This window comes from Gasterosteus aculeatus, chromosome 5 (genome assembly GCF_964276395.1).
Source record: "Gasterosteus aculeatus chromosome 5, fGasAcu3.hap1.1, whole genome shotgun sequence".
Lineage (NCBI taxonomy): Eukaryota > Metazoa > Chordata > Actinopteri > Perciformes > Gasterosteidae > Gasterosteus > Gasterosteus aculeatus.
Genome location: NC_135692.1, coordinates 1,391,669 through 1,417,489, shown reverse-complemented (window position 1 = coordinate 1,417,489; position 25,821 = coordinate 1,391,669). Strand labels below are relative to the sequence as shown.

General features: G+C 42.4%; 1 protein-coding gene and 10 non-coding genes across 12 annotated transcripts; 10 read left to right on the top strand and 1 right to left on the bottom strand.

Moving 5' to 3' along the window:
• Positions 1 to 2,178: 2,178 nt before the first annotated feature.
• trnak-uuu (transfer RNA lysine (anticodon UUU)) lies at positions 2,179 to 2,251 on the top strand. Its single transcript has one exon. It is a non-coding gene; the product is annotated as a tRNA-Lys (tRNA).
• A 4,006-nt stretch (positions 2,252 to 6,257) lies between these two features.
• On the top strand, positions 6,258 to 6,330 carry trnak-uuu (transfer RNA lysine (anticodon UUU)). Its single transcript has one exon. It is a non-coding gene; the product is annotated as a tRNA-Lys (tRNA).
• Positions 6,331 to 7,021: 691 nt separating this feature from the next.
• On the top strand, positions 7,022 to 7,094 carry trnak-uuu (transfer RNA lysine (anticodon UUU)). The gene has a single exon. It is a non-coding gene; the product is annotated as a tRNA-Lys (tRNA).
• Positions 7,095 to 7,530: 436 nt separating this feature from the next.
• Positions 7,531 to 7,603, top strand: trnak-uuu (transfer RNA lysine (anticodon UUU)). Its single transcript has one exon. It is a non-coding gene; the product is annotated as a tRNA-Lys (tRNA).
• A 435-nt stretch (positions 7,604 to 8,038) lies between these two features.
• On the top strand, positions 8,039 to 8,111 carry trnak-uuu (transfer RNA lysine (anticodon UUU)). Its single transcript has one exon. It is a non-coding gene; the product is annotated as a tRNA-Lys (tRNA).
• A 1,455-nt stretch (positions 8,112 to 9,566) lies between these two features.
• On the top strand, positions 9,567 to 9,639 carry trnak-uuu (transfer RNA lysine (anticodon UUU)). The gene has a single exon. It is a non-coding gene; the product is annotated as a tRNA-Lys (tRNA).
• Positions 9,640 to 10,840: 1,201 nt separating this feature from the next.
• Positions 10,841 to 10,913, top strand: trnak-uuu (transfer RNA lysine (anticodon UUU)). Its single transcript has one exon. It is a non-coding gene; the product is annotated as a tRNA-Lys (tRNA).
• A 436-nt stretch (positions 10,914 to 11,349) lies between these two features.
• trnak-uuu (transfer RNA lysine (anticodon UUU)) lies at positions 11,350 to 11,422 on the top strand. Its single transcript has one exon. It is a non-coding gene; the product is annotated as a tRNA-Lys (tRNA).
• Positions 11,423 to 12,878: 1,456 nt separating this feature from the next.
• Positions 12,879 to 12,951, top strand: trnak-uuu (transfer RNA lysine (anticodon UUU)). The gene has a single exon. It is a non-coding gene; the product is annotated as a tRNA-Lys (tRNA).
• A 436-nt stretch (positions 12,952 to 13,387) lies between these two features.
• Positions 13,388 to 13,460, top strand: trnak-uuu (transfer RNA lysine (anticodon UUU)). Its single transcript has one exon. It is a non-coding gene; the product is annotated as a tRNA-Lys (tRNA).
• A 3,744-nt stretch (positions 13,461 to 17,204) lies between these two features.
• On the bottom strand, positions 17,205 to 25,690 carry hs3st3l (heparan sulfate (glucosamine) 3-O-sulfotransferase 3-like). 2 transcript variants are annotated; one of them, XM_078103003.1, is made up of 3 exons: positions 23,975 to 25,690; positions 20,068 to 20,302; positions 17,205 to 19,257 (listed from the first exon to the last, which is right to left on the bottom strand). In XM_078103003.1, the coding sequence occupies exons 1-3, from the start codon at positions 24,418 to 24,420 to the stop codon at positions 18,874 to 18,876; spliced, it is 1,065 nt and encodes a 354-aa protein (XP_077959129.1). In that variant the 5' UTR covers positions 24,421 to 25,690; the 3' UTR covers positions 17,205 to 18,873. The 2 variants fall into 2 exon arrangements, with proteins under 2 accessions (XP_077959129.1, XP_040033326.1); XM_040177392.2 differs by having other exon boundaries at positions 17,205 to 19,262; positions 20,073 to 20,302; positions 23,975 to 25,671.
• Between the last annotated feature and the right edge of the window lie 131 nt (positions 25,691 to 25,821).

The window sequence follows — 25,821 nt, the reverse complement described above, 5'->3', positions numbered from 1 at the left end:
TTGCCAATCCTGAGCCGGTTCCAAAACAAGCTGTAACTTTTCTGCGTGTTCCTCTGAGATATTTTGGAATTGGGTTTCTCCTCAGACGTCTCATATTTTCCTTTAACAAGTATTGTTTTCCAAGATTACCTTTCAACCAAGGTCAAACCTCAGTTGGTAGAGCATCAGACTTTTAATCTAAGGGTCCAGGGTTCAAGTCCCTGTTCAGGCTTGAAGTTTTGTAGTGGAGTGACTTTCTGGTGAGATTCCTGACTCTTGCTAATCCTGAGCCGGTTCCAAAAAAAGATGTACCTTTTCTGCTTGTTCCTCTGAGCCTTTTTGGAATTGGGTTTCTCCTCCGACATCTCATATTTTCCTTTAACAAGTATTGTTTTACAAGATTACCTTTCAACCAAAGTCAAACCTCAGTTGGTAGAGCCTCAGACTTTTAATCTCAGGATCCAGGGTTCAAGTCCCTGTTCAGGCTTGATGTCTTGTAGTGCAGTGACTTTCTGGTGAGATTCCCGACTCTTGCCAATCCTGAGCCGGTTCCAAAACAAGCTGTAACTTTTCTGCGTGTTCCTCTGAGATATTTTGGAATTGGGTTTCTCCTCAGACGTCTCATATTTTCCTTTAACAAGTATTGTTTTCCAAGATTACCTTTCAACCAAGGTCAAACCTCAGTTGGTAGAGCATCAGACTTTTAATCTAAGGGTCCAGGGTTCAAGTCCCTGTTCAGGCTTGATGTCTTGTAGAGCAGTGACTTTCTGGTGAGATTCCTGACTCTTGCTAATCCTGAGCCGGTTCCAAAAAAAGATGTACGTTTTCTGCTTGTTCCTCTGAGCCTTTTTGGAATCGGGTTTCTCCTCAGACGTCTCATATTTTCCTTTAACAAGTATTGTTTTCCAAGATTACCTTTCAACCAAGGTCAAACCTCAGTTGGTAGAGCCTCAGACTTTTAATCTCAGGATCCAGGGTTCAAGTCCCTGTTTAGGCTTGAAATTTTGTAGTGGAGTGACTTTCTGGTGAGATTCCCGACTCTTGCCAATCCTGAGCCGGTTCCAAAACAAGCTGTAACTTTTCTGCTTGTTCCTCTGAGCCTTTTTGGAATTGGGTTTCTCCTCAGACGTCTCATATTTTCCTTTAACAAGTATTCTTTTCCAAGATTACCTTTCAACCAAGGTCAAACCTCAGTTGGTAGAGCCTCAGACTTTTAATCGAAGGGTCCAGGATTCAAGTCCCTATTCAGGCTTGAAGTTTTGTAGTGGAGTGACTTTCTGGTAAGATGCCTGACTCTTGCTAATCCTGAGCCGGTTCCAAAAAAAGCTGTACCTTTTCTGCTTGTTCCTCTGAGCCTTTTTGGAATTGGGTTTCTCCTCAGACTTCTCATATTTTCCTTTAACAAGTATTGTTTTCCAAGATTACCTTTCAACCAAGGTCAAACCTCAGTTGGTAGAGCATCAGACTTTTAATCTAAGGGTCCAGGGTTCAAGTCCCTGTTCAGGCTTGAAGTTTTGTATTGGAGTGACTTTCTGGTAAAATGCCTGACTCTTGCTAATCCTGAGCCGGTTCCAAAAAAAGATGTACCTTTTGTGCTTGTTCCTCTGAGCCTTTTTGGAATTGGGTTTCTCCTCAGTCGTCTCATATATTCCTTTAACAAGTGTTGTTTTACAAGATTACCTTTCAATCAAGGTCAAACCTCAGTTGGTAGAGCCTCAGACTTTTAATCTAAGGGTCCAGGGTTCAAGTCCCTATTCAGGCTTGAAGTTTTGTAGTGGAGTGACTTTCTGGTAAGATGCCTGACTCTTGCTAATCCTGAGCGGGTTCCAAAAAAAGCTGTACCCTTTCAGCTTGTTCCTCTGAGCCTTTTTGGAATTTGGGTTTCTCCTCAGTCGTCTCATATATTCCTTTAACAAGTGTTGTTTTACAAGAATACCTTTCAATCAAGTTCAAACCTCAGTTGGTAGAGCCTCAGACTTTTAATCTAAGGGTCCAGGTTTCAAGTCCCTATTCAGGCTTGAAGTTTTGTAGTGGAGTGACTTTCTGGTAAGATGCCTGACTCTTGCTAATCCTGAACCGGTTCCAAAAAAAGATGTACCTTTTCTGCTTGTTCCTCTGAGCCTTTTTGGAATTGGACGAACACATTTAGTTTGTTCCTCTGCCAGAGTCACATTTGCAATAATCAACAGAGCTTTAGAAGCCTGGATAGCTCAGTCGGTAGAGCATCAGACTTTTAATCTGAGGGTCCAGGGTTCAAGTCCCTGTTCAGGCTTGAAGTTTTGTATTGGAGTGACTTTCTGGTAAAATGCCTGACTCTTGCTAATCCTGAGCCGGTTCCAAAAAAAGCTGTACCTTTTCTGCTTGTTCCTCTGAGCCTTTTTGGAATTGGGTTTCTCCTCAGACTTCTCATATTTTCCTTTAACGAGTATTGTTTTCCAAGATTACCTTTCAACCAAGGTCAAACCTCAGTTGGTAGAGCATCAGACTTTTAATCTCAGGATCCAGGGTTCAAGTCCCTGTTCAGGCTTGATGTCTTGTAGTGCAGTGACTTTCTGGTGAGATTCCCGACTCTTGCCAATCCTGAGCCGGTTCCAAAACAAGCTGTAACTTTTCTGCGTGTTCCTCTGAGATATTTTGGAATTGGGTTTCTCCTCAGACGTCTCATATTTTCCTTTAACAAGTATTGTTTTCCAAGATTACCTTTCAACCAAGGTCAAACCTCAGTTGGTAGAGCATCAGACTTTTAATCTAAGGGTCCAGGGTTCAAGTCCCTGTTCAGGCTTGATGTCTTGTAGAGCAGTGACTTTCTGGTGAGATTCCTGACTCTTGCTAATCCTGAGCCGGTTCCAAAAAAAGATGTACGTTTTCTGCTTGTTCCTCTGAGCCTTTTTGGAATCGGGTTTCTCCTCAGACGTCTCATATTTTCCTTTAACAAGTATTGTTTTCCAAGATTACCTTTCAACCAAGGTCAAACCTCAGTTGGTAGAGCCTCAGACTTTTAATCTCAGGATCCAGGGTTCAAGTCCCTGTTTAGGCTTGAAATTTTGTAGTGGAGTGACTTTCTGGTGAGATTCCCGACTCTTGCCAATCCTGAGCCGGTTCCAAAACAAGCTGTAACTTTTCTGCTTGTTCCTCTGAGCCTTTTTGGAATTGGGTTTCTCCTCAGACGTCTCATATTTTCCTTTAACAAGTATTCTTTTCCAAGATTACCTTTCAACCAAGGTCAAACCTCAGTTGGTAGAGCCTCAGACTTTTAATCGAAGGGTCCAGGATTCAAGTCCCTATTCAGGCTTGAAGTTTTGTAGTGGAGTGACTTTCTGGTAAGATGCCTGACTCTTGCTAATCCTGAGCCGGTTCCAAAAAAAGCTGTACCTTTTCTGCTTGTTCCTCTGAGCCTTTTTGGAATTGGGTTTCTCCTCAGACTTCTCATATTTTCCTTTAACAAGTATTGTTTTCCAAGATTACCTTTCAACCAAGGTCAAACCTCAGTTGGTAGAGCATCAGACTTTTAATCTAAGGGTCCAGGGTTCAAGTCCCTGTTCAGGCTTGAAGTTTTGTATTGGAGTGACTTTCTGGTAAAATGCCTGACTCTTGCTAATCCTGAGCCGGTTCCAAAAAAAGATGTACCTTTTGTGCTTGTTCCTCTGAGCCTTTTTGGAATTGGGTTTCTCCTCAGTCGTCTCATATATTCCTTTAACAAGTGTTGTTTTACAAGATTACCTTTCAATCAAGGTCAAACCTCAGTTGGTAGAGCCTCAGACTTTTAATCTAAGGGTCCAGGGTTCAAGTCCCTATTCAGGCTTGAAGTTTTGTAGTGGAGTGACTTTCTGGTAAGATGCCTGACTCTTGCTAATCCTGAGCGGGTTCCAAAAAAAGCTGTACCCTTTCAGCTTGTTCCTCTGAGCCTTTTTGGAATTGGGTTTCTCCTCAGTCGTCTCATATATTCCTTTAACAAGTGTTGTTTTACAAGAATACCTTTCAATCAAGTTCAAACCTCAGTTGGTAGAGCCTCAGACTTTTAATCTAAGGGTCCAGGTTTCAAGTCCCTATTCAGGCTTGAAGTTTTGTAGTGGAGTGACTTTCTGGTAAGATGCCTGACTCTTGCTAATCCTGAGCCGGTTCCAAAAAAAGATGTACCTTTTCTGCTTGTTCCTCTGAGCCTTTTTGGAATTGGGTTTCTCCTCCGACATCTCATATTTTCCTTTAACAAGTATTGTTTTACAAGATTACCTTTCAACCAAAGTCAAACCTCAGTTGGTAGAGCCTCAGACTTTTAATCTCAGGATCCAGGGTTCAAGTCCCTGTTCAGGCTTGATGTCTTGTAGTGCAGTGACTTTCTGGTGAGATTCCCGACTCTTGCCAATCCTGAGCCGGTTCCAAAACAAGCTGTAACTTTTCTGCGTGTTCCTCTGAGATATTTTGGAATTGGGTTTCTCCTCAGACGTCTCATATTTTCCTTTAACAAGTATTGTTTTCCAAGATCACCTTTCAACCAAGGTCAAACCTCAGTTGGTAGAGCATCAGACTTTTAATCTAAGGGTCCAGGGTTCAAGTCCCTGTTCAGGCTTGATGTCTTGTAGAGCAGTGACTTTCTGGTGAGATTCCTGACTCTTGCTAATCCTGAGCCGGTTCCAAAAAAAGATGTACGTTTTCTGCTTGTTCCTCTGAGCCTTTTTGGAATCGGGTTTCTCCTCAGACGTCTCATATTTTCCTTTAACAAGTATTGTTTTCCAAGATTACCTTTCAACCAAGGTCAAACCTCAGTTGGTAGAGCCTCAGACTTTTAATCTCAGGATCCAGGGTTCAAGTCCCTGTTTAGGCTTGAAATTTTGTAGTGGAGTGACTTTCTGGTGAGATTCCCGACTCTTGCCAATCCTGAGCCGGTTCCAAAACAAGCTGTAACTTTTCTGCTTGTTCCTCTGAGCCTTTTTGGAATTGGGTTTCTCCTCAGACGTCTCATATTTTCCTTTAACAAGTATTCTTTTCCAAGATTACCTTTCAACCAAGGTCAAACCTCAGTTGGTAGAGCCTCAGACTTTTAATCGAAGGGTCCAGGATTCAAGTCCCTATTCAGGCTTGAAGTTTTGTAGTGGAGTGACTTTCTGGTAAGATGCCTGACTCTTGCTAATCCTGAGCCGGTTCCAAAAAAAGCTGTACCTTTTCTGCTTGTTCCTCTGAGCCTTTTTGGAATTGGGTTTCTCCTCAGACTTCTCATATTTTCCTTTAACAAGTATTGTTTTCCAAGATTACCTTTCAACCAAGGTCAAACCTCAGTTGGTAGAGCATCAGACTTTTAATCTAAGGGTCCAGGGTTCAAGTCCCTGTTCAGGCTTGAAGTTTTGTATTGGAGTGACTTTCTGGTAAAATGCCTGACTCTTGCTAATCCTGAGCCGGTTCCAAAAAAAGATGTACCTTTTGTGCTTGTTCCTCTGAGCCTTTTTGGAATTGGGTTTCTCCTCAGTCGTCTCATATATTCCTTTAACAAGTGTTGTTTTACAAGATTACCTTTCAATCAAGGTCAAACCTCAGTTGGTAGAGCCTCAGACTTTTAATCTAAGGGTCCAGGGTTCAAGTCCCTATTCAGGCTTGAAGTTTTGTAGTGGAGTGACTTTCTGGTAAGATGCCTGACTCTTGCTAATCCTGAGCGGGTTCCAAAAAAAGCTGTACCCTTTCAGCTTGTTCCTCTGAGCCTTTTTGGAATTGGGTTTCTCCTCAGTCGTCTCATATATTCCTTTAACAAGTGTTGTTTTACAAGAATACCTTTCAATCAAGTTCAAACCTCAGTTGGTAGAGCCTCAGACTTTTAATCTAAGGGTCCAGGTTTCAAGTCCCTATTCAGGCTTGAAGTTTTGTAGTGGAGTGACTTTCTGGTAAGATGCCTGACTCTTGCTAATCCTGAGCCGGTTCCAAAAAAAGCTGTACCTTTTCTGCTTGTTCCTCTGAGCCTTTTTGGAATTGGGTTTCTCCTCAGACTTCTCATATTTTCCTTTAACAAGTATTGTTTTCCAAGATTACCTTTCAACCAAGGTCAAACCTCAGTTGGTAGAGCCTCAGACTTTTAATCTAAGGGTCCAGGTTTCAAGTCCCTATTCAGGCTTGAAGTTTTGTAGTGGAGTGACTTTCTGGTAAGATGCCTGACTCTTGCTAATCCTGAACCGGTTCCAAAAAAAGATGTACCTTTTCTGCTTGTTCCTCTGAGCCTTTTTGGAATTGGACGAACACATTTAGTTTGTTCCTCTGCCAGAGTCACATTTGCAATAATCAACAGAGCTTTAGAAGCCTGGATAGCTCAGTCGGTAGAGCATCAGACTTTTAATCTGAGGGTCCAGGGTTCAAGTCCCTGTTCAGGCTTGAAGTTTTGTATTGGAGTGACTTTCTGGTAAAATGCCTGACTCTTGCTAATCCTGAGCCGGTTCCAAAAAAAGCTGTACCTTTTCTGCTTGTTCCTCTGAGCCTTTTTGGAATTGGGTTTCTCCTCAGACTTCTCATATTTTCCTTTAACAAGTATTGTTTTCCAAGATTACCTTTCAACCAAGGTCAAACCTCAGTTGGTAGAGCATCAGACTTTTAATCTAAGGGTCCAGGGTTCAAGTCCCTGTTCAGGCTTGATGTCCTGTAGTGCAGTGACTTTCTGGTAAGATGCCTGACTCTTGCTAATCCTGAGCGGGTTCCAAAAAAAGCTGTACCCTTTCAGCTTGTTCCTCTGAGCCTTTTTGGAATTGGGTTTCTCCTCAGTCGTCTCATATATTCCTTTAACAAGTGTTGTTTTACAAGAATACCTTTCAATCAAGTTCAAACCTCAGTTGGTAGAGCCTCAGACTTTTAATCTAAGGGTCCAGGTTTCAAGTCCCTATTCAGGCTTGAAGTTTTGTAGTGGAGTGACTTTCTGGTAAGATGCCTGACTCTTGCTAATCCTGAACCGGTTCCAAAAAAAGATGTACCTTTTCTGCTTGTTCCTCTGAGCCTTTTTGGAATTGGACGAACACATTTAGTTTGTTCCTCTGCCAGAGTCACATTTGCAATAATCAACAGAGCTTTAGAAGCCTGGATAGCTCAGTCGGTAGAGCATCAGACTTTTAATCTCAGGGTCCAGGGTTCAAGTCCCTGTTCAGGCTTGAAGTTTTGTATTGGAGTGACTTTCTGGTAAAATGCCTGACTCTTGCTAATCCTGAGCCGGTTCCAAAAAAAGCTGTACCTTTTCTGCTTGTTCCTCTGAGCCTTTTTGGAAATGCGTTTCTCCTCAGACTTCTCATATTTTCCTTTAACAAGTATTGTTTTCTGAGATTACCTTTCAATCAAGTTCAAACCTCAGTTGGTAGAGCCTCAGACTTTTAATCTAAGGGTCCAGGTTTCAAGTCCCTATTCAGGCTTGAAGTTTTGTAGTGGAGTGACTTTCTGGTAAGATGCCTGACTCTTGCTAATCCTGAACCGGTTCCAAAAAAAGATGTACCTTTTCTGCTTGTTCCTCTGAGCCTTTTTGGAATTGGACGAACACATTTAGTTTGTTCCTCTGCCAGAGTCACATTTGCAATAATCAACAGAGCTTTAGAAGCCTGGATAGCTCAGTCGGTAGAGCATCAGACTTTTAATCTCAGGGTCCAGGGTTCAAGTCCCTGTTCAGGCTTGAAGTTTTGTATTGGAGTGACTTTCTGGTAAAATGCCTGACTCTTGCTAATCCTGAGCCGGTTCCAAAAAAAGATGTACCTTTTGTGCTTGTTCCTCTGAGCCTTTTTGGAATTGGGTTTCTCCTCAGACTTCTCATATTTTCCTTTAACAAGTATTGTTTTCCAAGATTACCTTTCAACCAAGGTCAAACCTCAGTTGGTAGAGCATCAGACTTTTAATCTAAGGGTCCAGGGTTCAAGTCCCTGTTCAGGCTTGATGTCCTGTAGTGCAGTGACTTTCTGGTGAGATTCCTGACTCTTGCTAATCCTGAGCCGGTTCTAAAGAAAGCTGTACCTTTTCTGCTCATTCCTCTGAGCCTTTTTGGAATTGGACGAACACATTTAGTTCGTTCCTCTGCCAGAGTCACATTTGCAATAATCATAAGAATTTTGGAGCCTGGATAGCTCAGTCGGTAGAGCATCAGACTTTTAATCTGAGGGTCCAGGGTTCAAGTCCCTGTTCAGGCTTGAAGTTTTGTAGTGGAGTGACTTTATGGTGAGATTCCTGACTCTTGCTAATCCTGAGCCGGTTCCAAAAAAAGATGTACCTTTTCTGCTTGTTCCTCTGAGCCTTTTTGGAATTGGGTTTCTCCTCCGACATCTCATATTTTCCTTTAACAAGTATTGTTTTACAAGATTACCTTTCAACCAAGGTCAAACCTCAGTTGGTAGAGCCTCAGACTTTTAATCTCAGGATCCAGGGTTCAAGTCCCTGTTTAGGCTTGATGTCTTGTAGTGCAGTGACTTTCTGGTGAGATTCCCGACTCTTGCCAATCCTGAGCCGGTTCCAAAACAAGCTGTAACTTTTCTGCGTGTTCCTCTGAGATATTTTGGAATTGGGTTTCTCCTCAGACGTCTCATATTTTCCTTTAACAAGTATTGTTTTTCAAGATTACCTTTCAACCAAGGTCAAACCTCAGTTGGTAGAGCATCAGACTTTTAATCTAAGGGTCCAGGGTTCAAGTCCCTGTTCAGGCTTGATGTCTTGTAGAGCAGTGACTTTCTGGTGAGATTCCTGACTCTTGCTAATCCTGAGCCGGTTCCAAAAAAAGATGTACGTTTTCTGCTTGTTCCTCTGAGCCTTTTTGGAATCGGGTTTCTCCTCAGACGTCTCATATTTTCCTTTAACAAGTATTGTTTTCCAAGATTACCTTTCAACCAAGGTCAAACCTCAGTTGCTAGAGCCTCAGACTTTTAATCTCAGGATCCAGGGTTCAAGTCCCTGTTTAGGCTTGAAATTTTGTAGTGGAGTGACTTTCTGGTGAGATTCCCGACTCTTGCCAATCCTGAGCCGGTTCCAAAACAAGCTGTAACTTTTCTGCTTGTTCCTCTGAGCCTTTTTGGAATTGGGTTTCTCCTCAGACGTCTCATATTTTCCTTTAACAAGTATTCTTTTCCAAGATTACCTTTCAACCAAGGTCAAACCTCAGTTGGTAGAGCCTCAGACTTTTAATCGAAGGGTCCAGGATTCAAGTCCCTATTCAGGCTTGAAGTTTTGTAGTGGAGTGACTTTCTGGTAAGATGCCTGACTCTTGCTAATCCTGAGCCGGTTCCAAAAAAAGCTGTACCTTTTCTGCTTGTTCCTCTGAGCCTTTTTGGAATTGGGTTTCTCCTCAGACTTCTCATATTTTCCTTTAACAAGTATTGTTTTCCAAGATTACCTTTCAACCAAGGTCAAACCTCAGTTGGTAGAGCATCAGACTTTTAATCTAAGGGTCCAGGGTTCAAGTCCCTGTTCAGGCTTGAAGTTTTGTATTGGAGTGACTTTCTGGTAAAATGCCTGACTCTTGCTAATCCTGAGCCGGTTCCAAAGAAAGCTGTACCTTTTCTGCTCATTCCTCTGAGCCTTTTTGGAATTGGACGAACAAATTTAGTTTGTTCCTCTGCCAGAGTCACATTTGCAATAATCAAAAGAATTTTGGAGCCTGGATAGCTCAGTCGGTAGAGCATCAGACTTTTAATCTGAGGGTCCAGGGTTCAAGTCCCTGTTCAGGCTTGAAGTTTTGTAGTGGAGTTACTTTCTGGTGAGATTCCTGACTCTTGCTAATCCTGAGCCGGTTCCAAAAAAAGATGTACCTTTTCTGCTTGTTCCTCTGAGCCTTTTTGGAATTGGGTTTCTCCTCCGACATCTCATATTTTCCTTTAACAAGTATTGTTTTACAAGATTACCTTTCAACCAAGGTCAAACCTCAGTTGGTAGAGCCTCAGACTTTTAATCTCAGGATCCAGGGTTCAAGTCCCTGTTCAGGCTTGATGTCTTGTAGTGCAGTGACTTTCTGGTGAGATTCCCGACTCTTGCCAATCCTGAGCCGGTTCCAAAACAAGCTGTAACTTTTCTGCGTGTTCCTCTGAGATATTTTGGAATTGGGTTTCTCCTCAGACGTCTCATATTTTCCTTTAACAAGTATTGTTTTCCAAGATTACCTTTCAACCAAGGTCAAACCTCAGTTGGTAGAGCATCAGACTTTTAATCTAAGGGTCCAGGGTTCAAGTCCCTGTTCAGGCTTGATGTCTTGTAGAGCAGTGACTTTCTGGTGAGATTCCTGACTCTTGCTAATCCTGAGCCGGTTCCAAAAAAAGATGTACGTTTTCTGCTTGTTCCTCTGAGCCTTTTTGGAATCGGGTTTCTCCTCAGACGTCTCATATTTTCCTTTAACAAGTATTGTTTTCCAAGATTACCTTTCAACCAAGGTCAAACCTCAGTTGGTAGAGCCTCAGACTTTTAATCTCAGGATCCAGGGTTCAAGTCCCTGTTTAGGCTTGAAATTTTGTAGTGGAGTGACTTTCTGGTGAGATTCCCGACTCTTGCCAATCCTGAGCCGGTTCCAAAACAAGCTGTAACTTTTCTGCTTGTTCCTCTGAGCCTTTTTGGAATTGGGTTTCTCCTCAGACGTCTCATATTTTCCTTTAACAAGTATTCTTTTCCAAGATTACCTTTCAACCAAGGTCAAACCTCAGTTGGTAGAGCCTCAGACTTTTAATCGAAGGGTCCAGGATTCAAGTCCCTATTCAGGCTTGAAGTTTTGTAGTGGAGTGACTTTCTGGTAAGATGCCTGACTCTTGCTAATCCTGAGCCGGTTCCAAAGAAAGCTGTACCTTTTCTGCTCGTTCCTCTGAGCCTCTTTGGAATTGGACGAACACATTTAGATTGTTCCTCTGCCAGAGTCACATTTGCAATAATCAACAGAGCTTTTGAAGCCTGGATAGCTCAGTCGGTACAGCATCAGACTTTTAATCTGAGGGTCCAGGGTTCAAGTCCCTGTTCAGGCTTGATGTCTTGTAGTGCAGTCACTTTCTGGTTAGGTTCCTGATTCTTGCTAATCCTGAGTTGGTTCCAAAAAAAGCTGGACCTTTTCAGCTTGTTCCTCTGAGCCTTCTTGGAATTGGATTTCTCCTCACCACTCTCATACTTTCTTTTAACAAGTATTGTTTTCCAAGATTACCTTTCAATCAAGGTCAAACCTCAGTTGGTAGAGCCTCAGACTTTTAATCTAAGGGTCCAGGGTTCAAGTCCCTGTTCAGGCTTGATGTCTTGTAGTGCAGTGACTTTCTGGTGAGATTCCTGACTCTTGCTAATCCTGAGCCGGTTCCAAAGAAAGCTGTACCTTTTCTGCTCATTCCTCTGAGCCTTTTTGGACTTGGACGAACACATTGAGATTGTTCCTCTGCCAGAGTCACATTTGCAATAATCAACAGCGCTTTTGAAGCCTGGATAGATCAGTCGGTAGAGCATCAGACTTTTAATCTGAGGGTCCAGGGTTCAAGTCCCTGTTCAGGCTTGATGTCTTGTAGTGCAGTCACTTTCTGGTTAGGTCCCTGATTCTTGCTAATCCTGAGTTGGTTCCAAAAAAAGCTGTACCCTTTCAGCTTGTTCCTCTGAGCCTTTTTGGAATTGGGTTTCTCCTCAGTCGTCTCATATATTCCTTTAACAAGTATTGTTTTCCAAGATTACCTTTCAATCAAGGTCAAACCTCAGTTGGTGGAGCCTCAGACTTTTAATCTAAGGGTCCAGGGTTCAAGTCCCCATTCAGGCTTGAAGTTTTGTAGTAAAGTGACTTTCTGGTGAGATGTCTGACTCTTGCTAATCCTGAGCCGGTTCCAAAAAAAGATGTACCTTTTCTGCTTGTTCCTCTGAGCCTTTTTGGAATTGGGTTTCTCCTCCGACATCTCATATTTTCCTTTAACAAGTATTGTTTTACAAGATTACCTTTCAACCAAGGTCAAACCTCAGTTGGTAGAGCCTCAGACTTTTAATCTCAGGATCCAGGGTTCGAATCCCTGTTCAGGCTTGATGTCTTGTAGTGCAGTGACTTTCTGGTGAGATTCCCGACTCTTGCCAATCCTGAGCCGGTTCCAAAACAAGCTGTAACTTTTCTGCGTGTTCCTCTGAGATATTTTGGAATTGGGTTTCTCCTCAGACGTCTCATATTTTCCTTTAACAAGTATTGTTTTCCAAGATTACCTTTCAACCAAGGTCAGACCTCAGTTGGTAGAGCATCAGACTTTTAATCTAAGGGTCCAGGGTTCAAGTCCCTGTTCAGGCTTGATGTCTTGTAGAGCAGTGACTTTCTGGTGAGATTCCTGACTCTTGCTAATCCTGAGCCGGTTCCAAAAAAAGATGTACGTTTTCTGCTTGTTCCTCTGAGCCTTTTTGGAATCGGGTTTCTCCTCAGACGTCTCATATTTTCCTTTAACAAGTATTGTTTTCCAAGATTACCTTTCAACCAAGGTCAAACCTCAGTTGGTAGAGCCTCAGACTTTTAATCTCAGGATCCAGGGTTCAAGTCCCTGTTTAGGCTTGAAATTTTGTAGTGGAGTGACTTTCTGGTGAGATTCCCGACTCTTGCCAATCCTGAGCCGGTTCCAAAACAAGCTGTAACTTTTCTGCTTGTTCCTCTGAGCCTTTTTGGAATTGGGTTTCTCCTCAGACGTCTCATATTTTCCTTTAACAAGTATTCTTTTCCAAGATTACCTTTCAACCAAGGTCAAACCACAGTTGGTAGAGCCTCAGACTTTTAATCGAAGGGTCCAGGATTCAAGTCCCTATTCAGGCTTGAAGTTTTGTAGTGGAGTGACTTTCTGGTAAGATGCCTGACTCTTGCTAATCCTGAGCCGGTTCCAAAGAAAGCTGTACCTTTTCTGCTCGTTCCTCTGAGCCTCTTTGGAATTGGACGAACACATTTAGATTGTTCCTCTGCCAGAGTCACATTTGCAATAATCAACAGAGCTTTTGAAGCCTGGATAGCTCAGTCGGTACAGCATCAGACTTTTAATCTGAGGGTCCAGGGTTCAAGTCCCTGTTCAGGCTTGATGTCTTGTAGTGCAGTCACTTTCTGGTTAGGTTCCTGATTCTTGCTAATCCTGAGTTGGTTCCAAAAAAAGCTGGACCTTTTCAGCTTGTTCCTCTGAGCCTTCTTGGAATTGGATTTCTCCTCACCACTCTCATACTTTCTTTTAACAAGTATTGTTTTCCAAGATTACCTTTCAATCAAGGTCAAACCTCAGTTGGTAGAGCCTCAGACTTTTAATCTAAGGGTCCAGGGTTCAAGTCCCTGTTCAGGCTTGATGTCTTGTAGTGCAGTGACTTTCTGGTGAGATTCCTGACTCTTGCTAATCCTGAGCCGGTTCCAAAGAAAGCTGTACCTTTTCTGCTCATTCCTCTGAGCCTTTTTGGACTTGGACGAACACATTGAGATTGTTCCTCTGCCAGAGTCACATTTGCAATAATCAACAGCGCTTTTGAAGCCTGGATAGATCAGTCGGTAGAGCATCAGACTTTTAATCTGAGGGTCCAGGGTTCAAGTCCCTGTTCAGGCTTGATGTCTTGTAGTGCAGTCACTTTCTGGTTAGGTCCCTGATTCTTGCTAATCCTGAGTTGGTTCCAAAAAAAGCTGTACCCTTTCAGCTTGTTCCTCTGAGCCTTTTTGGAATTGGGTTTCTCCTCAGTCGTCTCATATATTCCTTTAACAAGTATTGTTTTCCAAGATTACCTTTCAATCAAGGTCAAACCTCAGTTGGTGGAGCCTCAGACTTTTAATCTAAGGGTCCAGGGTTCAAGTCCCCATTCAGGCTTGAAGTTTTGTAGTAAAGTGACTTTCTGGTGAGATGTCTGACTCTTGCTAATCCTGAGCCGGTTCCAAAAAAAGATGTACCTTTTCTGCTTGTTCCTCTGAGCCTTTTTGGAATTGGGTTTCTCCTCAGTCGTCTTATATATTCCTTTAACAAGTATTGTTTTCCAAGATTACCTTTCAACCAAGGTCAAACCTCAGTTGGTAGAGCCTCAGACTTTTAATCTCAGGATCCACGGTTCAAGTCCCTATTCAGGCTTGAAGTTTTGTAGTGAAGTGACTTTCTGGTGAGATTCCTGACTCTTAGTAATCCTGAGCCGGTTCCAAAAAAAGCTGTACCTTTCCTGCTTGTTCCTCTGAGCCTTTTTGGAATTGGGTTTCTCCTCAACACTCTCAGATTTTCTTTAAACATATATTGCTTTCCAAGAATACCTTCCCATCAGGGTAAAACCTTTGGACCTGAATCTTCTGTTGACGAATAAATTTAGTTTGTTTCTAAATTTTATATTAAAAATACGTTATCAAAGCAATGGGGTCTAAATACATTGCAAGGGTAAAGGGCTGAATTCAACAAGTTGTGGTCTGTAAACAAGAGGGCCAAATTTACTGCATGGTCAATGCATGATACTGTCTAATATACCTGGAATTGTTACCATAGAAATGCCATGAGTTGCATGAATTGTTGTCTTGTTTATAATGTAATGTAAGTAAACCATCTATAAATGAGGATTCTAACACACTTGCTGCGCTTATTATTATTAGTTTATTACTTTCATCATAAACCCAAATGACCAACTTTGCCTTTGTGCTTTCCCTCCGCACAGGTTTCTGTGGGTGGTGGTTACATCGGATGGAGGTTGCATCTAATCCAGCGTATTGCTCCGTGGCGCAGCGCACAGAGAGAGCAGAAGTTCGAGGGGTTATCACTTTGCTCCATGGGTTTGCAACCTAGTCGGTTCGATCTTTTAATATATTTTCTTAACTGTGTTTTGTTCGTGTCTGTGGTGTACGTCACGCTATGGCCGTAAGAACACAATATCCCTTTTTTTATCCTAATGTGTCGATGCAAGGCTGCAGCCTCGTGAAGAAGTAGCGTTGCACATGTCCTGAAGTGTTCCAAGACGCGCCCAAGGTAACCAGTTGTTTTTAGATCCACCAAAAGGTTTCCTGCATGCTGATCTACGTCAACGGAATGGATAAATTATACAAAGGGTGAGCATATTTATGTGAGTCTCTGTGGTGCACTGCTTAGAGCAGCCACCAGGTTGATGTTTTGATGTTTTGACCCACTGGGTTCGAATCCAAGTTGTGCCGATCTTTCCTTTAATATATTTTTTTATATAAATGTTTTCATACGTGGCTGTCATGTGGTGCTCACTTATACAATCGTAAACTCTGCAATTGATTTGTGATGCGTTTTGAAGATTTTCAGCAAAGTGTTTGTGAATGTGTGACAAATCAGGGAACTGAGGCGGACACATCTGCTGCTGTGGAGTAAACACAAACACGCACGCGTAGGAAAACCAGTAGGTGTAAAAACCAGCAAGGGTGTAACACCGGCGCCAAATTCTAATAAAGTAAAATTGTGGTTTTTACTTGGTAAATTATACTTTGGGTGTTATTTCCCTTGTTGGACGATATCTTGATGGCTCCTCTCAACATTAGATTTCACCCCAACTTACCGGAAACACCTTTTACATTTGAGCATAATATCTAATGGAGATGCTGGGGATTGAACCCAGGACCTCATACATGCAATGAATGCACTCTACCACTGAGCTACATTACCAGCAAAAGTCAAAGAAAAAAACTTTTACTTTACTTTTTTTTATCACTTTTTGATTACATTAAGGTAGAACCATGACAAAAAACTATGAATACCTATTATGCCTGGCAGATATTCAATTTGGAAAGACTCTGTACTACCCTTAAAGTAATGATAAGCTAAAATCTTAGTTTGAACAAGTCATGTTGTAAAACTATTCAGAAATCACTATACCATCATGAAACTTACAATCGTCCATTACTGAGGTTATTGGTTGATGAAAACACTGTGAACAAATTTGTTCTGCAATGCTTTCTGTTCTGAGCCTTCTCTCAGTCTGCAAAAGCATTAAAAGTGATGAAAAGGTGAACATTTTGATTTGAACCAATCATGTAAAACTATTCAAATGATAAAATCATGAATCTGATAGTGGTACTTTCCTGAGGTGCTATGCTGATGAAAACACTGTCAATCATAACTTACTCCATGTTCTCCAATATAGCCATCTTCTCTGAACATTTTATATGAATAAGTCGGGTTGAAAAAAATCATGGAAACATCATGAAAGTCATATTTGTACTTTCTTGAGGTACTAGGTTGATGAAATTACTGTCAGCTATGCCTCCGTTGGTCCGTTATAATCCCTTTCTCAGACTGTCAACCATGCCTTTGATTGCTTGTGATTCTGAAGCCTGCATTCGTCGGTTTGCGTGCAGGGAGCTCCTTTCCTGACCGAGGGACTGGTTGGATGACATCAACACTGGCCTGGTGCTCCCCCACCTAGTCAGGAACGTGGACGAGGCGTTTATTTTATCATCATTTTTTTCCTATGGGAATCTGGAACCCTCTCTCTAGTGTCTACAAGGTGGTGACATTTCTTAAACAGAATGTATTCCTCCTGTTAACCCAGAACCTTTCCTTCAGTTCTGATTTAATCTTTTTAACCTTGCCATATTTCGCAGTCTTGTTTTAGAGATGGTAACTGCAATAGTATATTTGTTCTTTACATTACAGGTCATTTAGCAGACGCTTTTATCCAAAGCGACTTACATTACACTTTAAACCCATGGCTCTTCACAAGCAATTAGGGGTCTTGCTCAGGGACACTTCGACTTGAGACATGGGGCAGTCGGGACACGAACCGCCAACCTTGCGGTTCCCAGCACCCCAGCACCCCAGCACACCCGCTCTACCCCCTGCGCCACGACAACCTCAAAAATGAATCTATTTCATCAGCTTTATTATACGCACATTTGCAAAGCAATTGCACTCATGTTGTCTTTGCACACATTGAACATAAAACCAAATGTTTCCCAGTGGGAAAATTATGTTCACCACTAAAGCCACTAGAGGGCACTGTACAGCTAGTGTAATGTGAAGAGGGGAGCAGTTAAGTTTTTTTCTTTTCACGTGATTGACCTGTGCATGGGTAGAATTTTTTCCGTAAGTAAATACATTTCTGTACATTAAACTGTGTATGGATAAGTCAGAAAATGTATTCTTTGGTGCTAAATGTGCCCATGTTGTTTTGGTTGGTCCGTTGATGTAACATTTTACATCTCCAAATTTCTTTAACACTGCTCTCTCCAAAGAGTAGTCGAAAAATAAAGACCCATAAATATAGTGTTGTATGCGGTGTCATTCAATTTCACTCGCCTACACAAACAATGCTCTTTATGAACTTATAATACTATTTATCGGCAAACAATGACAAGAAGAAAACATGTGTGAACTGAATCATTTTCTCAAATCTTTTAATTTTGTATTCTTATAAACTAGTGCAAATGCATGCAAACTGAAACCCGGCAACCCTGTACCCCAAGGACTTCTTACAGTAACACAGTAACAAGCCCGAAACCTCTGATTTGACGTGGTCTTGTTTTGGTTTTCCATTAGGCTGCTTACTTCACTCTGGGGAAACGTTTGCAAATACATTTCGAATAGGTTAGGACGCAAGTGATCCACACCATTTCACCTACATCCATTTATCCATTCATTATTAAACAATGCAATATATCTAAGCTCATATGAATTGTCTCTCGTACGCTTCTTCTCGACACAAAAAATTTGTCTTCTATTTTTTGGGGACAGTGCTTAATGCGTATATATTAATTACCCATACATTCTTATGCAGTGAGAGTTAAGAACCAACAGGTAGAAATACAATGTTTTTTGTATGGGAAAGTAGAGGTCCATTCTGGGTTTATTGTGCAAATACAGCCTACTAACTAGAGCAGTGGTTCTCAACTGATCTAGCTGCGGGACCCACCATCACAACTTCTCACTTTCTCGACAAGCAGCGCATGCTGCCATGAGCCCCCCTCCTCCCCGCCCTCTCAAAACATGCACGTAGCACAGCAGTCCTCCTCAGCTACAGTTAGAGCAAACAACACCCCCCCCCCCACCCCCCCGCCCCGTCCAGACTGTAAATGAATCGTGCATGCCCAGACCCGCATCCCAGACCAGCGACTCACTTAAAACGGGACCCACCAGTTGAGAACGACTTAACTAGAGTATCAGGATTAAACTGCCAACTGGAGACACTGAGTTCAACTGTGTATTCAGCATCCAGCTGTAACATATTGCAACTACTGACTCGTGACTTTTCACAGTTATCAAACCACATGGCAGAGGAATAAGTAGACTACCAAATGAGATACCATTAAAGTCCATATTTTGCTGAACATCGATGATAAATAAAATGACCCTGCTGTCTTTCAAACCATTGAACCATATTAATGGTTAATGAATGGATATAGGTGATTGTATTGATCAGGGGTCCTACATAACTTTTTGTTTGTAACAATCGCAGGGGTGCCTAAATGTAAACATTTGTTTTCCAGAAAGCCACACATAACCAAATATTAATAACCCTTTCCGGGATCTTCACAGAAAAAAAGTTAGTAAGTAAATAACACTATTAATGAAATAAAAAATAACCAAATAACCCTCTCTGGTTATCACCGTCTTTTTGACAGGATTCATAGTGTCGGCGCAGATTGTATTTGAATACCACCACCGCCTCTTGACACATGAGACAAACAGTCTTTTCTTTGCATCGAACAAAAAAAATAATCGTTTGACCACTGCAGGTTAAATACCCTGCATTCTGAATAAATTGTTCTCTTACCTAACCTTTTCTCCATTATTCCGTTCTATTTGACAGGGGCTAGTCTAGGATTTGCGTGGACAGACTGAAAAAAAATCCTAATGAGTCTCTGGTATTGTTCAGTGGGCCGGGCCAAATGTGGAGGTGGGCATTAGTTTGGGGACCACTGGTATTGATACTGCTGCTACTACTTTTTTTTCTAAATTCCTGAAATTTCCACTGCTGGAAGTGGTTAACTGACTCATTTGGACTTCATAACCAAGTTCCGTAATCGGCAAAATTAGAGAATCACTGCCATCCAAAGTCTTTGCCCACCATCTGATAGAATCGCTGGTTGTGCGGCTTATAGAAAACCCTCAGTCTCTGCATTGCCTCGGGGTCAATGGAGGCATGAGTCCTCCCCTTTGTTTTCCCCAGGCAGTGAGGTTTACTGCTGCCCTCTGGCTTCTTCAGGCAGGGGAAGCCTTTCGTTTTATTGAAGTAGAAGTGTTTGTCTGTGACAATCTTCTCGAGACCCAGAAAGTCCTGGACCTGTCCCAGTTCTCCTGCTGGGTCAGAGATGAGCCTTTCCCCGCTGACGAGATGGATTTGAGTCTTAGGAAACCAGGACAGCCAGCGCTCCAGGTGCTGGGCGTACAAGCCGATCCAGAGTGGGCTCCACAGAGTGTCGATCTGACCTAGAGACAAGAAAGAGATAAACCAAGGTTTGTGGTTCTTCGCAGACATGACACTTGAGCTTGAGCTTGAGCTTGAGCTTGAGCTTGAGCTTGAGCTTGGGCTTCTGACAACTAACAATGACGCGACAAGTGACAACAGACACACATGGCTTAAATACGCTAGGGAGGTGCAGGTGATTGGAAACAGCTGGAAACAATCATGAAATGACAGACAATCACAGGGGATGACAGGACAAGGCTGGAAGTGACATGACCCAGGGAGAACAGAGGCAAGAAACTACGAAATAAAGCCAGACATGAACCCAAACCGTGACAATCAATTTACTTTTCCACTTTTTCTCCAACAGTTTTACTACATTTTGTCAAGGAAATTTCTTCGTTTTTGAACTTTTTTTCTTGTTTTTCATGACTGCAAACCCTCAATTCGGGAACCACCGTAGTATAATATGAAAAGAGTTAACATTTCCCGTCAGATACCCTTTAAAATGTAAAAATAATCTGCTGTGGTTATATATTTAAACATCATTTTTCCAAGGAAAAGCACATTTACCCTTTTTCCCTCATTGACAGATTCTGTATGTGGCCTAACCGCTCCCACTACTTTTGCTCATAGGTTTATTAGAGCTGTTTGGAGATTATGGTGTAGTCAGTGGAATTCATCCATGTGTCTTTTTTACAGTCAAAATAGCAACTAGAGATGCAAAACTGGAGTTTGAGTTGACAGACAAAATGTACCAGCCCAATGTTATGACTCAACAACAAAGTTTGTCTTTTTTCATGATGTGTGTTGTACTGATCTAAACACCATACCTGTGGTGCAGTTCTTGAAGGCCAAGCTCTCAAAGGGAGGGATGTCGGGGGTCTTGGAGATGATCTGTGTGTAGTCAGATATGGCTCTGGACACGGGATCACGGACGACCACAATCAGCTTTACATCCTGTGACATGGCATGGACTCGTGCTGGCGTTTCATAAGTAACAAAGTAACGAGGCGTCTTCTCCATAACAATCTGACCCTCCAGGGCTTTGGGCATCATACTTCTGAAAGTAAAGGAAAAAAGTATTTAAGATAAAAAAATATAGAAAGATTTTAATAAAATAAAGCCCTGTATATAGAATACACTCCCCAATATATTGGTAGAGGAAACACTGGAACATTTTGTTTTGAGAAAAACTAATGGGCGGGCTACTCCATAGAAAAATTAAACAGTGTAACTAGATTTTTGGGAGGAAATGACGAACATCCTCATATATAATAGAGCTTTAAAGTATCTTGTGGAATAAAGTTCACACTTCACGTGGTGAATGAGAGTTTAATCAGAAGATTCATACCATGATGGTGGTGGTTAGATGCTGAACCTTGTTTCTTGAGTCTCATCCATATTAAAGCAGTAAGGTACGAGAGGCTGTACTTTATGGTCAATAATGTTACAATTCGTGGGTGTTACGCCCGACGCGCAGCCTTGAGTACCTTATTGCTTTTATAATACGGCTGCCAGAGACATTATAAACAGTAAGTAAATAACTGCCTTACAGCACAAAATAGGTATAGCCACCAGTTGTGTATTGTAGCCGTTTGTGTATTGCAGTAGCTTAGAGAAAATAGTCCTGTACGTGTGGCGGTTGCTATGCAGCAGACAAACTGTCACGGTTTGGGTCCATGTCTGGTTTTATTTTGTAGTTTCCTGCCTCTGTTCTCCCTGGGTCACGTCACTTCCTGCCTTGTCCTGTCGTCCCCTGTGATTGTCTGTCATGTCATGATTGTTTCCAGCTGTTTCCAATCACCTGCACCTCCTTGTGTATTTAAGCCACGTGTGTCTGTTGTCACTTGTCGCGTCATTGTTAGCTGTTACTCGTCAGAAGCCCATGTTTCTGTTTCCTGTTCCCTGACCTCGTTCGTGCCTTTTTGGAGTTTTTTGTTTCCCAAGAAACGCTGCGTTTGAGTCCTACCTTCCCTGCCTTTTTACCCACGCAACTCCCTGACACAAACAGCATTGGGAACATCACGTTTGTTAGCCTGACACCCTAAGTTTGTTGATGGTTAGCTGGGGGAAACTGTTTTCTAGGAGTACAACATCAGTCGTCACTTTGCTACGAAGCATGCTGACTACGCTAGCATCCATTCCACGCAGGAACAGGACAGCCAACATGATGCGTCGGGAGAACAAAAGTAAAAGTCAGTTTATCCCGCAGGACTTTTACTCGCCGTGTGGAATTGATGAAAATATTGTCAGCCAATCATACAAAAAGTCAGATTCCTTTGAGTTATACTCACTAGCACTGGATGAAAGTTCGGACGTTAAAGACACTGCTCAGCTCCTCATTTTTATCCGAGGCATTGACGACAGTTTTGTGGTAACAGAAGATTTTTTGACTATGGAGTCCCTGAAAGGAACAACGCAGGGAGAGGACCAGGTGTCTGCTGTCGTCAAAAGAATGAAGTTACCGTGGAGTAAACTTGTCAATGTGGAAAAATCTGGAAAAAATGTTGTGCTGCTGAAAAGTGAAAGAGGAAAACCCTGACCAGGATCTTATTTTCCTTCACTGCATCATCCAACAGAAGTCTGTATTGCAGCTTAATCATGTCGTGAATCCAGTTGTAAAACGTGTGAACTTCATAAGAGCAAGGGAACTTCAGCACTGTCAGTTTATTACGTTCCTGGAGGAAACTGATGCCGATCACCAGGACTTGCTGTACCACTTTTGTGTCCGCTGGTTAAGTTTGGGGAAAGGGTTACTAAAATCTGAAGAATTCCCTGAGCTAAGGGGCTTAGAGACTTTGCATTTGCTGTGGACATATTTTCACACATGAATGAGCTGAATGTGAAACGGCACTACGAAACAAAAAAATACAGCAAATCACTTGGGGACCTGCATTAAGAATTCTGCCGTAGGTTCTCCGAGTACACTCGTCGATTCTGTTGAAAAAAAAAAGTTTGCCCACCCCTGCACTAAACCAAACTACTATGTCTGGTGCTCTGCTCCTTCTCACCCTCCATCCATTTTTTCAATTTCAATATCCACGCTGACTTCTCTGACTGTAAAACAGCCACAGATTAGTGATGTGTCGTTCATGAACGATTCGTTCATTTTGAACAAATCCTCACAAGGACTCGAGAGTTCGTTCACCCCCCCCCCCCCGTCAACAAATGACTTGAAGAATGATCCGTTCACACATGACCGACATGAACGAATGACTCTAAAAAAGATTCGTTCAGGATGTGAGCTTAATTTAGTAAATTAATGAACCTGTTCTGTTGAATGAGTGTTATATAATGGCCATGTGGTATAGAAAGGAACTCTAGCTAAGTATATAACTCAACGAGTCTCTTTAGTACAGTGTGTTTAAACATTGGGATGCATGACCACTAGTGCTTTTGGGTAGGCCTCTATTGACTATTTACAACTGGAGCTAACAGAACGATTTACATATGACCCTCTGGATCAACCATCTTATGCATTGGAGTGCTGTTAACACTCCGCTCCAACCCCCTCAAAGCTTTATACCGTTATTCTACCCCTTCCACTCCTTGCCATACTGCTAGAATTGCTACCAGCTGGTAGACTAACAGATGCACGTAGAAAGATAGCAGATCTTTTAAGTAGGGGACAGTGTTTCAGGTTGAACAGCTTCCTCCATACGTTGACGTAACCTTTTATATTGTTTGCAAGGACATTTACTGACGTGTGGTTCTTTTGTGCAGCCCTATCCCCCGTTCCCTTTTCCTTTTCTTTTTGGTTCTCAGCTTGAGATGCAGAATGTCAGTAAACCCACCCATTTGTAATCCCTATTAAAGACAAATTCTTGCTTCAACTTTTGTCTATGATGCATTAACTACTTTGCTTCCTTAAAATACACTGCACGGCTTACAGTTAATCCATACACAATTGGTTTTTGCTGGTCAAACTCTTTTTTGCTCTGTTTTCTTGTATCTTCACACCATATTTGAGTTTCACATATGGACTGGGGGAACGTTGCCCCGGAGCTGCGGTCAGACCCGCCACAGAACCACATGTGGAAACCACTGGTTTCCCAAATAAGTCTTATTTTTAAATGTTTTGAGGCACCTTCCTCCAGACTTATTTTTCTCCCTTTCAGTTTCATGTTTCGGTGCAATGCTGCCGGCTCGCACAAAAAACTGCTTTGCATGCATGCGGCTGTTGAACAGACACGTGCGCTCTGTTTGGTTTTTTTTGCTCCATGTGCAGTTTATGGATCTGGTTAATTTCTGTTACATTAAACCGTAGCATAACAGTCCGCCCATTCCTTTTTAATTTAGCGTTGTGCATTTTCCCCTTTAAGTTAAACTGGAGGGGTAATGAGCAACTTGAATTCGATCTCCTTGTATCTCAATCGTGGATGCATCACATGTATTTAGAGACCTTCCAGGTAGAATTGCCTCAGAATAAAGTCACATGATCCCATTAACATCTGGCTCGACCCCCGCAGAGATGATTACTGTTATTGTGAGAATCCCCCCAACAGATGGTTGTATCCCGTTGACTGTCACCTGTAACTTGGTGAATATGTCTGGGTAAGTAAGTTTAAACATTCATCCAACACACAGAGAGCAGGAACCAAATGAAGTGACAATCAGAAAAAAGTCAGTGAGATTTTAAGCGTTGCTTTAAAATATACATTTTAATGGATGGAAAACAAATGGACGTGGACGTCTCTGGGATGTTCATATTGAACAGGCGTGGTGTGCTTACCTGTACCAGTCCAGCCCCCGTGCGTAATGCCGGTCGAAGAAGTGCGGCTCCGAACCCACGGCTCGGATGTCCGGGTGGAGCCGCAGAAACTCCAGTAGAGCCCGGGTGCCTCCCTTTTTAACCCCGATGATCAGAGCCTGCGGCAGCCTTCTGGTGGCGGTCAGGTCCCTCCCTGAGCTGTTCGCCTCCAGCCCGGGACTGGCAGCGTCCTCGACAAGGCTTGTCCCGTTCCTCTCGTGCGGCCATCCTGACCCCGACCCCAGAAACTCGCGCGCGGGCGCCTTGATGTCAGTGTTTTCTGCCAGCTGTGACTCGCCGCATCCGGCGAGCAGGTAAACCAAGGAGAAGCACAGGAGGCTCAGAGAGGACGCGACTGTGAGCCGATGGAGGAGCTGCCGCAGCTCCGCGCGCAACTGCTGCTGATGCTGCTGGTGGAACGTTGCCATCCCTCAGAGACCCATGTGGGATAAAGGGCCATTCTACCATCGACCTAGCTCGCGTCCATCGCGCTCCGCTGAGCTCCAGTCGGTGTTTAACGCATGACATCCAACTCTATAAAGCCATATCCACCCTGGAATTATCTTCATCCACTCCAAGGGATTACACTCTCTCTCTCTCTGTCTCTCTCTCACACACACAGTGAGTGTGATCATTTATTTCTATTTTAATGTACATCTTGTTACACATTGTGTTGTATCTTACAAAGCTTTGAGCCACATTGTGTACATGTGGATGCGATACGATAGGTAGGCAAGTCGTAGAGACACATAGAAACGCTTTGGTTTGTGGATCAAGGGTTGGATCTTGGTCGTCTTGGACGTAGTTCACAACACTCTAAGCAGACGCTCTGCACCCTAAAACCAATCTCATAATTAGCTTAGCAGTCAGACAGAATTAGACTGTAGTGCCGGTGCGCATAGTCTACTGAAAAGTCTGTGTGAACCCACTTCATACAGAAATGGCTCACAATCTGAGAATCATACAAACACCGTAGTGATTCCAAGCCCATTTAAGATTTCCACCAAAAAAATGAATCCAGTGACACATGTTATTAAAGAACCAAGACGAGGTTTGCACTTCATAGTGGGTGCGTTATGGCTGGAGTTGGCAGAGGTGTGTTGTGGTGTGGACTCCTGTTAGGGACTGGGATGTTGGCTTTTATCATGGCAGAGTGCTGAGCTAAAGTACAGATAATAGCTCACAGGAGACTCATTAGTCCTACCGTTCATCCGCATGTGCATGAGCGCGCGCACTTACGTGCACACACGCATTCACTCACGTACACAAGTACTTACCTCATGTTCCATTTGGCTTTCCCCTTGTCATCATCCCACAGCAGATGTGACCCGTGCCGTGCAAACAGTCCTGCAATAAACTAAAGGCATCACCATCCATGTCAACAACATGACAGAAGACTGTGTTTTTTGTCTGTTGTAATAGAGACATAAATATCCGATCTTTAGATAGCATAGCATAGCATCCTGTCAATAGAAGTGGGCATTATATTGAATGTTGTGTTTTTGGAATGGGGGAAGCCTGCCCCCTTGTTTTACGGACGTGGGAAAGGCATTATGGTAAGTGTGTAAGAACTGAATGTGATTTACTGCAGGCTCATTCAGTTAGTCAGCCTGTCCGTCGCTTTCTCAATAGTAAACACATTTTAAAAATAAGCAAACTGTAATGATTTGATGATTTCATCTGGCTCAGTTAATTGGTAGAAATGTATTAAATAGTAAAAAAAATAAATTGCAAACAAGGTTAAATCAAAACAGAATATATTAAATATAATATAAAGATTGTCAATATGATACATCTAAAGGTACATTGTATATTTTGTTTAAATATCT